General features: G+C 35.2%; 1 protein-coding gene across 5 annotated transcripts; it reads left to right on the forward strand.

Annotated features, from left to right (window-relative positions):
* The first annotated feature begins 1,872 nt into the window (after positions 1-1,872).
* LOC117215010 (carcinine transporter-like) lies at positions 1,873-11,646 on the forward strand. Of its 5 annotated transcripts, XM_033461392.1 has the most exons (11): positions 3,346-3,803; positions 4,331-4,712; positions 6,574-6,834; positions 7,083-7,278; positions 7,608-7,866; positions 8,835-9,027; positions 9,134-9,239; positions 9,972-10,075; positions 10,141-10,355; positions 10,749-10,924; positions 11,361-11,646. In XM_033461392.1, the coding sequence occupies exons 3-11, from the start codon at positions 6,578-6,580 to the stop codon at positions 11,577-11,579; spliced, it is 1,725 nt and encodes a 574-aa protein (XP_033317283.1). In that variant the 5' UTR covers positions 3,346-3,803; positions 4,331-4,712; positions 6,574-6,577; the 3' UTR covers positions 11,580-11,646. The 5 variants fall into 5 exon arrangements, with proteins under 5 accessions (XP_033317280.1, XP_033317283.1, XP_033317284.1 ...); XM_033461389.1 differs by lacking the exons at positions 3,346-3,803; positions 4,331-4,712 and adding an exon at positions 1,873-1,943; XM_033461393.1 differs by lacking the exon at positions 4,331-4,712.

An 11,646-nucleotide genomic window follows, 5' to 3' on the forward strand; every position in this document is an offset into this window, starting at 1 on the left:
TTTATTCGATAAATATTATGTTCAGATAAACTCTCCGTTTTGTCTACTTTTCATATCTTTTGGAATCTTGTTAAAAAATAATGAAAAATGGGGTTCGTTATAAATTCATGATTTAGTTAACGATGTTCAAGGACGTTTAATCTGAAGGATCAGAAGGAAAATCACGATCGTTACGAGACAACGTGAGAAAATTTAATGCCGCAGATTGTCTGAAATCAGCCATAATCACATTGTTACTTACTGAGCGATTCTTAGATCCTTTAGTTCTGTTTGTTTTGCCGACGAAACACGTATAACATAATCTGTTACCGATACTAGGTGATAAATGTACAATAAGGAAGTGAAACTGGTAAATTCCATGAAGGAATACATTATCAGTTTGGAAAAGATAGATGATCAAGATAGATCACGATCACTATGTATTAGTATGGCAAAATGAAGACTGAAATATTTGTACAATATTACAGTAAATAATTAATAACAGATTTCGTGTTAATAAAATGATAAAAAATATTAAATTTAGGTTCAATATTTTAAGCATTTAAAAAAGATGGAACAGAAAACTGTGATAGGCTTTGATCTTTGAGTATTAGATGGTACGATAAGTATCGTTTTCGAAAAAAGAGTATTAATAAATGTAAAGCATTTTAAAAATGAAAATTTTCCATTAGCGAATTTCTCGTCTCTTCTAGTCAGAAATTAAAATTGAATGAACTGTTTTTGGGTAATATTATGGAATTCTCTTTAGTTACGTGTTTATAATACATAACAGAAATGTATCTATTATTCAAGATCCATCGTTCTACTGTTATGGAAACCAGAAGCGAACACAGATTTCCCTCAGTCCGACCTCTACACAGTCAGTGAAAGCATTTTCATACAACAAAGTAAAGATAAAAAATTTTCCTTCGACGACGCAATGCGATTCCAGTCACGTTGCTTAATGATCTATCAAGATAGACAGGATTCTTGAGGAACCAATGTAATTACGTGACTACGATCATAATTTTTCTAAGGTCTCTGTACCCATAAACAATATTGTGATCCCGTTTGTTATTTAATATAATTACTTATATCTAGTTATATTTAGTTATTAAATATTAGCATGATTTACTATATGTAATTCAGTAAATCGGTACAAGATCTAAAGAAAATATTTCTTACGTATGATTTTGACGAACTTTGTGTAAAAATCTATAAAACTAGAAGTTGCTTAGTTTATATACAGATAAAGAAAAGCATCGTTTATATCGTCGAGATATCACATTTATATCATTTTAAAAATAAAAATTCTTCATCAAAGCGAAGAACATTTTCATAAAAAATTACGAACAGAATATCTCGATTCTACAATCTACTGTAAACAAGATAAGTATCGATAATGAATAAATCTTGACATTGAATTTTATTCAAAAAGTTTTATTCAAAAGTGATATCAAATAATCCGTAATGACATTTATTACTCCAATCATATCAGTCAACTACTACCTACCGCGTAATACGCGATCGATTTTCAAACGCACCCTCCCCGCCCCCCCACCCAAATAGAGTTTCCAGTGTAATTCTGTTATTCTTGAATCTTCGGCTTGTTTTTCATTTTTTAGCTCACTTTAAAATTTCTTCTGGCTTCAATTGTGCTACGATTTAAAGTTTTCCGTGTATACGTTTAGGACGTTACTGCGTGCGGAAATAGTACAGAAGGCCTCTAATTATACCGTCTACAATATTATTTATAGACTTTGAACCATATAGTACGTAAGTATGTAATTGTATATCTGTCGTGGTTCATTTTATCCTTCTCTGTTGCGTGAACCAGCGGTTAGGAGCGACACTAAATCAAGTGGGAATGAAACTCGTTGAAACTACGCTAGACATGGTAACGGATCCATGACTGTGCTTCTGTTATTATCAACGCCAGTAACGGTTAAACCTATTGCATGTGTGTAAGTTGGAAGTTACGTACATAACTTATGCACACCCGTTGTGTGTTTCGCGATCCCATATTTCTTTTAATTTGAATTTTATGAAACTTTTTGTTCGATAATTGATGTGCCATATTACATCCGTCACATTCAATGTTATATGGTGTAATTTCTTCAGTTGTGGTGTTATGTAAGTTACGAGGTCATTCCTGTGTTTGGACATGTGTTTGGAATGTAGTGTGTATCTTTCTCTTCGTATGTACATAGTGAGTAGAGACTGTCTGTCTTTCGCTAGAAGAATATTCTGCATATAGTTATTTACTGTTCTTGATATTTGATTTTGGAAATTTAATTTTCGCTTTGCTTGTATCTTCGAGCGTAAGGTGAGATTTGTACAGACATATCTAGTAATTTGTTAATCGTACTGTTCGAAATTATTGTGTGTGTGAATATTTCGGTGAATATAAACTACGAAAACCTGTCCTTGATTTTTTATGGTAACAAAGCAGTCTTTTCAGAAGAAACAATATTCATAAATCAGTCCCTTCGCAAAAAGCTAATTCTACGAATCTTGTTAGAAGAAACCGGTTGACGAAACTACGTGTCCCTTCAGGAGAGGTCTAATTTATAGAGGTAGCTTGCAAGAAAAAACCAATCTCACAAAAAGCTTGAGCATTCTTAATTAATTCTCTTTAGAATTCAATTACATTTATGCCTTTTGTAAATATTAATTCTAAAATAACGATGCTAACATTTCTAACCTACAGAGTATCAACAAATAACATAACGCAATTCCCCATTTCAATTAAATATGAAAAATATACTAGAGTCGATCCAAGATCAAACCCGGTAAAACAAACGACAAATTTACCTGAAAAATCCACTGAATTCGTTTCAATACATCCGTTATTTAAATTGCAAAAATCAGTTGTGTTTCAACGTCAATTTTTAACACCGTCCATATATCGCAATTTTAGTACGCGACAAGACGACAATACAATTCATTTCAACACCATTGAAAAGTATGGCTGGCTTCGGACAACCGGTTTCCGGCGTGGCGCCACTATGCTTTGGAGAAACAAAGAAATACATATGTATGCACCTTGCTTTTTGTGAGACAGAAGAACTCTGTGTCTCTGTTCTACCAACGTCGCTGTTGCGACGATTTGCCGCAAACCTAAATGGAGTTCGATCAATGGCAACGCGAGCACGTGGTCCTCGATGTTCGCGATCGGAAAATCGTGTTTTCCAAACTATTTCTAGTTTCGCCGGTTCCACTGTCAATCAACGTTTCTTCCTTTCGTTCCGTTTCTCTTCGATTCTCTCCTTTTTTATTGGCAAACACGTGTCACCGAGTATCGTGTTCGTCTTCGCTAAGCAAGCTTCTATATCAGCGATACGCGAGCCGGTTTTCCCTTCATATTTGTACAAGACTTCGTGAACATCGGACGTTTTTCTCCTCTCTTTTCGAATAAGAAAATCCTATCGTTGTTTAACTAACAATTGCATTTCTTTAAATGGAAATGTGGTCGTGTCTCCTTTATATTTTCAATTAGCCAGAGAATTTAGGTTTATTGCCGTGGAAACTTGATCGGTCGTGTACGTAAGGATCTGCGACTCTGCTTCATCTTCGAGGAAAATTTCATCGAATACAATCGTTTCACTCAATGATTGGATCAGTCGAAAGGGAGATTCCGTGACTGCCTGTATAAATATTGATCATAGTGTCTCTTGAAGGGAAGCTGTATCAATCTTGTTGATTTAACTACTGATCCTACTTTATCCTCGAGAAAAATTACTTACTTTGATTGTTTGACCATTAATTTTAGCGTTTCTTCGAGGGAAACAGTGTTGATCGCTCGAGTCTGCTTCTTTCTCAAGGTAAATTGTATTTACTATTTACTCGATCAGCTATTTTATTTTCTTTTCCCGGAGAAACCTTGTTTCTCGCCTGTTTGACCATCCGCGCTATTTCTTCTTTGAGATAAACTGCAGCGATTATTCGTGTAATCAACAAATCTACTTTTTCTTTCTTTACGAAGGAAATCGTGTGTTTAACGAAATCTCGCTTGTTTAGTCATTGATTCCGCTAACTTTTCCAAATAAATCGTCAATCATTCGCTCGATTGCCAATTCTAATTTTGCTTCGAAGCAAACTGCGTTGATTATTCGTATAACCTTTTTAATAGAAACTGTTTTTCGCCTATTTTATCGCCAATTTCCTTTTCGAAATAACATGTATTAATTATTCGTTTAATCGCAGATTTTATTTTATTTTATTTTATTTTATTTCTATTTCTATTTCTATTTCTATTTATCATCGATTTTCCGCCGTCTTCAAAGAAACCTACGTGAATTACTTTAATTGCTTTTTCAAACTAATTTTATTTCTTTACTTTTAAATTAAGAAGCAGCAACGAAAATGCTACAATAACGGAAAAATTCTTCGGTTATCTCCACAAAGAACACGAAGGTATCGAACTTAGTGTATTGAGACATTTTGTTCGTTGGAAGTTAGTCGACGACATTTGGAACGGAAAGATACATTTGACATGATTTAGTGTGACGTTGAGAGAGAAAAATGGTTTGATCGAGGGTGCCCTTAATTACTAATTTCATACCTTGCTGTTAATCGATCTGACAGTGATATTAGTGGATGTGGTTGGTAGTGCCTGATTAATCGTGATCGATATTTTGAACAAAGAGCAACGAGAAACGATCAGTTTGGACTTTCACTTTGACGTCGTGAGACTATCGTTAATTAGACATAGAAGAATCGTTTGGTGACAGGTAAGGGTTTCAACTTTTGTATTCATTTTCTTCTATAGACTGAATTTAATTTTTCGCTTTGATAATCGTTTATAAAAGAGAAGCGATAATTATTAGTTCTACCTAAGAATGTTACTAATAAATTAGGAAAAAGAAATTTTGATTGGATTCTTGATAATGAATGAAAATTAATTTAAAAGATTGTATTTGGAATTTTGAGAATCGATCGAGTCCTCAGTTTCAGTGCAATGTAACGTTATCAGTCGCGTGAGTTTGGCTCATATGTGATTTATGTGCAAGCTAAATGTTTCCAACAAATTGTAGCATATTGATTTCTCAAAGTCCTGTATCAAATGTCTTGTAATTATAAGCAATTGTTTCGTTTGGACGATCAAGGGTAATATACTCTATTTTTGATTTTAAAAATGCCGCCATTTGTGTAGACGTACACACGCAAGTATTTATTATGTAGACACGATGGCTCGTAGACACGAACGTTTCTCGTTGTCGTATTTTCCAAACAGGTCAGTTATTTCGAGCACTCGACCACTTTCTCGCTCCTGACAATGACATTAGTCATTCTAATCGATGTCTCGAAATCGATGGTTTTTCTGTCAGCTGTTTCGTTTCCGTGTTTATTCCATATGATAATATTGTTTCACGTATTCGCTTAAATTTAATTGGCAAATGATTAATTTCCCTGAATCCATTTTCAAGTAAACATATCAGTTTAACCTTTTGCTCTATCTGATACGAAAATGAACAATTTGATATAAAAATTTTGCGAAAGATCGATATATTATTTTACTTTTAACTTGGAAATCGTTCTTTTAATTTTTCAATATCTAATTAACCACCTCAGTCCCTAAGACCGTCTGTTTTAACGAATGGTAAATAATCAAATAATTGCGTTGATACATCAAAAGTACCATCTTCTTATATCCCTGATATTAGTGTTAAAACAGGTTTGAAAAACCTTCAATTATTTCATTTGTTCTTAGCCTTCGATGGCTTAAAATTTTCTCGGTTATTTTCCAATAGAGTTCAATATATTGATCGAAAACTTAGTTTAGTTAAGCACTGTAACCGGAAGTCACCCTTAAGTCGCCGGGTAAGAGGATTACGAGTAATAAACAAACAATATTAATCAGAAAATTATTCCATTCAATTTTTCTCCTGCATTTAATTAAATATGACAGAGTCGACAAACTTTCCTTCGGTTCTTCTATCTCATTTGCAAATCTATAATATCGATATCCAAACGATAACTCGAACACCATTAACCAGCACTCGAGGCTATTTCTTTCGTCGAAACTTTCCTCAGACATGTAGATATCACGTTGACATCGCCGCGTATACCGAATCAGCCCTTTTTAAAGATGATCTCGCGAGCGTGGTTCGTATGCAATTCAATTTGAACGAGTCGCGTGTCACGATTCACTTGACTCCCGGCACAGTAATTGGCCGGCACTCGAGCAAACACTTACACTTAATTTAACGTTTAACCGAATCGAAAACAAAGCGAACAGTTGCCGGACTTCGCTCGTTCTTTCAGTTCATTTCCGAACGTCTTTCGATCAGCATATCGGGTCTCCTCTTTCATCTCCGTTGCCTTTCAAAATCTAAAATCATAATTGAGACTTTGCTGCTCGAACTATGGAAGGGGAAAACGTGAATGACGGGTAAGATTGTTCCTGCGTTCTGTCAGAAAATAATTTCCTGTTTGTGGGAGAGGAAAGGAGCATTGTAATTGGAATCACAGAATGTGAAACATCAAAGGAACTGCCGAATGACATTTATTTCAAAGACTAGAAGACTGAAAACTTTGTTATACGACTTTTATACTGCTACGCCTGGAAATCAAGGATGGATTCTGTTTCAGCGAAATGAAGGACGAGAAGAGTAACTCTATATTGCCCACTGAAGCGACTCGATTGAGACCAAGATTGGAAAGTTTCGATGATGTTCTGCCGTATGTCGGTGACTACGGGAGATATCAATGGCTGTTGTTATTGTCGTTACTACCTTATGGCGCGACGTACGCGTTTCTGTATTTCTCGCAATTTTTCATTACGATTATTCCCACGGAACACTGGTGCAGGATAGACGAATTAGTAAACTCGAATTTCACCGAAGAAGAGAGGTAAGTATGTATAATGAAGGAATATTTTTGATTGTTCGTAGAAAGTGACTTTAAAATATTGTGAAAAATATGCGAGATATCGCGATTTCTGGAATTTCTCGAATTTTCGAACATTTCGAAAATTATTAGAAAATATTGTAGAAAAATTTCACGATAAGATACAAGATATTTTTGGATTACTCTGTCTGGACTTTGGTTCTTATTTTAATAATTAAAATGATCAATCATCTATCGTATGGGGTGTTTAGGATTAAGATAGCGATTCCAGTGACGAACGTTTATCCTTATTACGAACAATGTCAACGGAAGGACGTAAACTTCACAGAGCTGTTGAAGAGCGATAAGAGCCTGAGCTCATCGGGCTTCCAAACAAACAAAACGATAAAATGTACTCAATGGGAGTATAATTTTACGCAGATTCCATATCCTAGTATAGGAACTGAGGTGAAGTATTCACATCGTTGTCTGAATCGCATGCTTCGAAATTCTTACACTTCTGCTGCGTTCTTTGGGTCATTTCCGATCTAATCTAACCTTGTTATAGTAAATTTCTTAAGTTTAAAGAAAGTATAAGACGATAATTGTTAGTACGGATGATTCCTCGGTCCGATTTTACGCGAACGTTTTTTTCAGAGCATAAAGAACTCTTTCATTCATCGAACTGCGAGCAGAATCGAGATATAAAAATTCGAAGACCGCAGCAGGATTAAAATTATATTCTGAAAAATATGAATCTGGTTTTTCGCTGACTAACTCTTAACCTTGGTGATTAGCTAGATTGGGTATGCGACCGAGAATACCTCGTATCGACGGCGCAGGCCATCTTCTTCTGCGGATCCATCATCGGTGGTTTCCTAGTCGGTTGGATCGCCGATCACAAGGGTCGTATCCCAGCTTTAATGTTCTGCAATGGTATCGCCCTTTTTGCCTCCATTTTCACTGCCAGCGCAAATAGTTTTTGGTCATTCGCCGTCTGTAGGTTTCTCACTGGACTGGCGTTCGATAACTGTATCAACATTCCTCTGATTATCGGTAAGCCTTCTACGAAGTAGAAAGTGCGAGAGGTTCGACCGATAAGCCAATGTTTCAGTCACGCGAGAGATAACGTTAGTATCAAGTCAATGTTTCTATTACGTGAAAGATGATGTTGCGTGAGAAATTTTTGATGAATTGTTCCTCGAAGATAATTTTGACGTTGCTGTACTCGATTGAACTATACGGTTCGAGTTCTTGATTCAAGAGCTTTTGCCACCACCAGAGATGAATATATTGATTTTGTTATTGTTAAAGATCGTTTCATCGATTTTCATGTCGTCGAGGATAGTTATATCTTGAAATTCTTAAATCGAGTTATACAAGGTGGTTGGTAACTGGTGATACAAGCGGAAAGAAGTCGAAAATATAGAATACAAATTTTTTTTTTAATTCTTCCATCGAGACGACGATCTACAGTGAGATCCGTTATAACGAGACGCGATAAAGTGCACGCGTATCGAGCGAAAATTCAAAGTCGATTTTCTCGAAAACAAAGCCTCGAACGAAAAATTTTTATTCTATATTTTCGACTTCTTTTTTCGCGTAGAATCACCCCCTTTCCGCTTGTACCACCAGTTACCAACCACTCTGTATATTCGTTCGAAATGAAAATTATCACAAAATTTTCAACACGTAATTCGTTTAAATACGTTAGAAGCAAAACACGTGCATTATGTAGCGCTTTTTGTTATACGGACCAGCTCAAACTCGGAACATTCACGTTTGCAGAGTAAACGGATTAATTTAAAATCGGAATTATATTTATAATCTTACAATTATCCTACAATTATGTTGATGGTATCGTTCATTCGGCTCGTCATCAATTGCTCCATATTAATAATAACCGGTTTCACTCGATAAATCTTCCATGTTCTATTATTGCAACATAAAGAATAATCGTCGTTAAGTATCTTGATATAATAATCAGTTATTCCGAGAGTCATCGACGATCAATTATCCCGCAGTGCTCGAATATATGGCTGTTTCGAAACGAACGTTGGTCGTGAATATCGCCTTTGGCGTATACTTTGCAGTGGCCAGTACAATTTTACCATGGATAGCCTATTATATCGCGAACTGGAGATATTTTACTTACGTTACTGCCATACCGCTGTTATCTGTCGCTATCACACCGTGGATTCTTCCCGAGAGCGCCCGGTAAGTAAACTCCTAATCGTTCGATTATTCGAATTCTCAACTTGCGCTTTGAGATTTATGCAAATTTACTTATCGATCCATATCACTCGTATTTGCTCTGTTCAAGCTGGTACGTTTCCAACGGGATGATGGACAAGGTTGTTGAGAAACTACGGAGAATAGCTAGGATCAATCGCAGAAATCCAGACTCGCGTATTTGCGATATATTCGTCGTAAGTTCGATCAAATAGAATTCTAGAAAGCTTACGCGAAATCATACGGTACAGTACTTGAATCTGTGCTGACAGATATATTTGATTCACGTCGAAAACACACAGACTCGCGAATGTATTTTAACATGCATAAACAGGTTTTAAAAATGAAACGCGATGAAAAATGAAATATGAAATGAAACTTGACTGTCGCGATTCCATTGTGGTATTATATCGATCTCGTACAAAATTTGAAGTAAATCTGGGAATTTATATAGAAATTATAAAATATTTACAATTTACAAGTACAATCGGGGATAAAAATAAGCTGCTATAGTTAATGGAAATAGATGTGAAGAAAGTATAATCAAATTAGTATCAGCCTCATATACTTGAGTTTTATTTATTATATTTCCTTCTAATAATATGCAGATAGTTCAGCAAATGATTGAAATGAATTTTTACATTTTCTACACTAATCCACTTAGTTTTGTTCCCGACTGTATTTCGGATCAGAAAAGTATTTAATCAACCAACCACCCATTATATTAATAAATCTCGATATCAAAAGCCATGCCGACTAATTCCATAAAACAGAATGCAAAGTGCCACTGTTCGTGCTATCTATTAATGACGAATAAAATGAAAATAAAATTTCTTTTCAGTGTGTTATGAATTTTGAACTGTGTAAGGGCTAAAGGCACGACTCGTATTATATCTTTCGTTAATTATTCTCGAAATAAATTCTTGCAGAGTAACATGGAGGCACCGGACAAAATTCAAGAATCAGCGACGCTGCTCGATCTGTTCAAAACGCCACGGTTGGCGAGAAACACTATTCTTCTAGTTGCATTCTGGCAAGTATAAGATACGAGTTCATGTTGCGAGAAAACCTTCATAAATAACCGATACAATCTTGTAGGTGTTTCACCCTGATCTCGTTCGACGGTCACGTGTATTCATTAAAACTTATCCAGAGCTCGGTGTTCGTGTCGTTCTCGATCGCCTGTGCCACAGAACTTCCAGCTGGGTTATTACTCGCCCTGTTGCTCGACCGATGGGGTCGTAGACTCTGCGGATTTCTCACGATGGCAATGACCTGTGTACTCAGTATCGCTGAACTTATGCTGCATTCCAGTAAATATATCGATCTGTTTATTAAAGTAAAATTAAAACGATTATAATGACGTATTATTGAGAAAAATCTGAAATTAAGTTGATGATGAATGTAAAAGAATTTTGGCAACTTCGAAGGTATTAATCTTGGAAAATAATTATTTTGATGGAGCTAGAATTTAGGAATTATTAGGAATTAATTTAGTGGCGAAATTGAAAGAGGTGTGCACATTTTAGAAGCAATAATTTTCTATATGTTGGTTTTCTAGAATTTGGAGATTTATAGAAGTTTAAAGTTTGTGTGAAATTTTAATGATTTTGATTAAGCTTCGATCGGACTATATTTTTAATTAAACTTACAATCAAGTATTGTGTACCCAGGATTAATTTTGTATTTTTTAATTTATTCCCCAGTGCTCGCGAAATTAGTAATGTCAATATTGTCGCGATTCTGTCTGAACATGGCAGCCAATGTTGGTCTTCAGTATGCAGTAGAACTTCTGCCCACGCCAGTCAGATCGCAGGGCGTATCTTTCATTCATATTTTCGGAATAGTTGCACACTCTTTGGCGCCATATATCACTGACTCGGTAAATAAATATTTATACTACTATTGTTGTTACAACATTTTTGAAACACCGCTAAGTACATCCACGTTCAACTTCTCTTTAATTTATTCCAAAAAATACAATAAGCGCTATTAGAAATTATGAAAAAGTTCTCATGTAAATTTTCTCATGAAAATGTAAAATAGTTTTTTTCTAGAACAAGTTAAATATTATAAAAATCTGATCAAAATATTTCTCACTTTCTAGAAAGCCCGTTTTGGAAGTTGCAACCAACGCTTTTCTTTAACTGATCTTTAATCAAAAAATTGAAATTTAAAATAAAAAATGATGGAATAACTTAAGATATGAAACTATATTGGTTGAAACTTTCTAATGAAACTTTTTAAATGAGAAATACTTTGACCAGATTTTCATGGTATTTAACCTTTGCTCATATAAATTAATATTTGTTCATTAGGCTGCAATTTGGGAGGGATTTCCAATGCTCATTATCAGCACGGTGTCCTTTTTTGGCGCTGCACTGGTTTTGTTCCTGCCGGAAACTGTCGGCCAGAATCTTCCTCAGACTATCAAGCAAGGCGAAGAATTCGGAAGGGACCAACATTTCTGGTCGTTGCCTTGCTACCATAAGACACACTTCAATGGACATCAACACTATCACTCCTGTGAACGATAATTATCTGATTTTTAATAATAATTCAATTAAAAAACACGAAGGAGGATTCGTGTTTTTTTAGAAGTAA

The sequence above is a fragment of the Bombus bifarius genome, unplaced genomic scaffold (genome assembly GCF_011952205.1).
Source record: "Bombus bifarius isolate JDL3187 unplaced genomic scaffold, Bbif_JDL3187 scf7180000009307_frag, whole genome shotgun sequence".
Classification (NCBI taxonomy): Eukaryota; Metazoa; Arthropoda; class Insecta; order Hymenoptera; family Apidae; genus Bombus; species Bombus bifarius.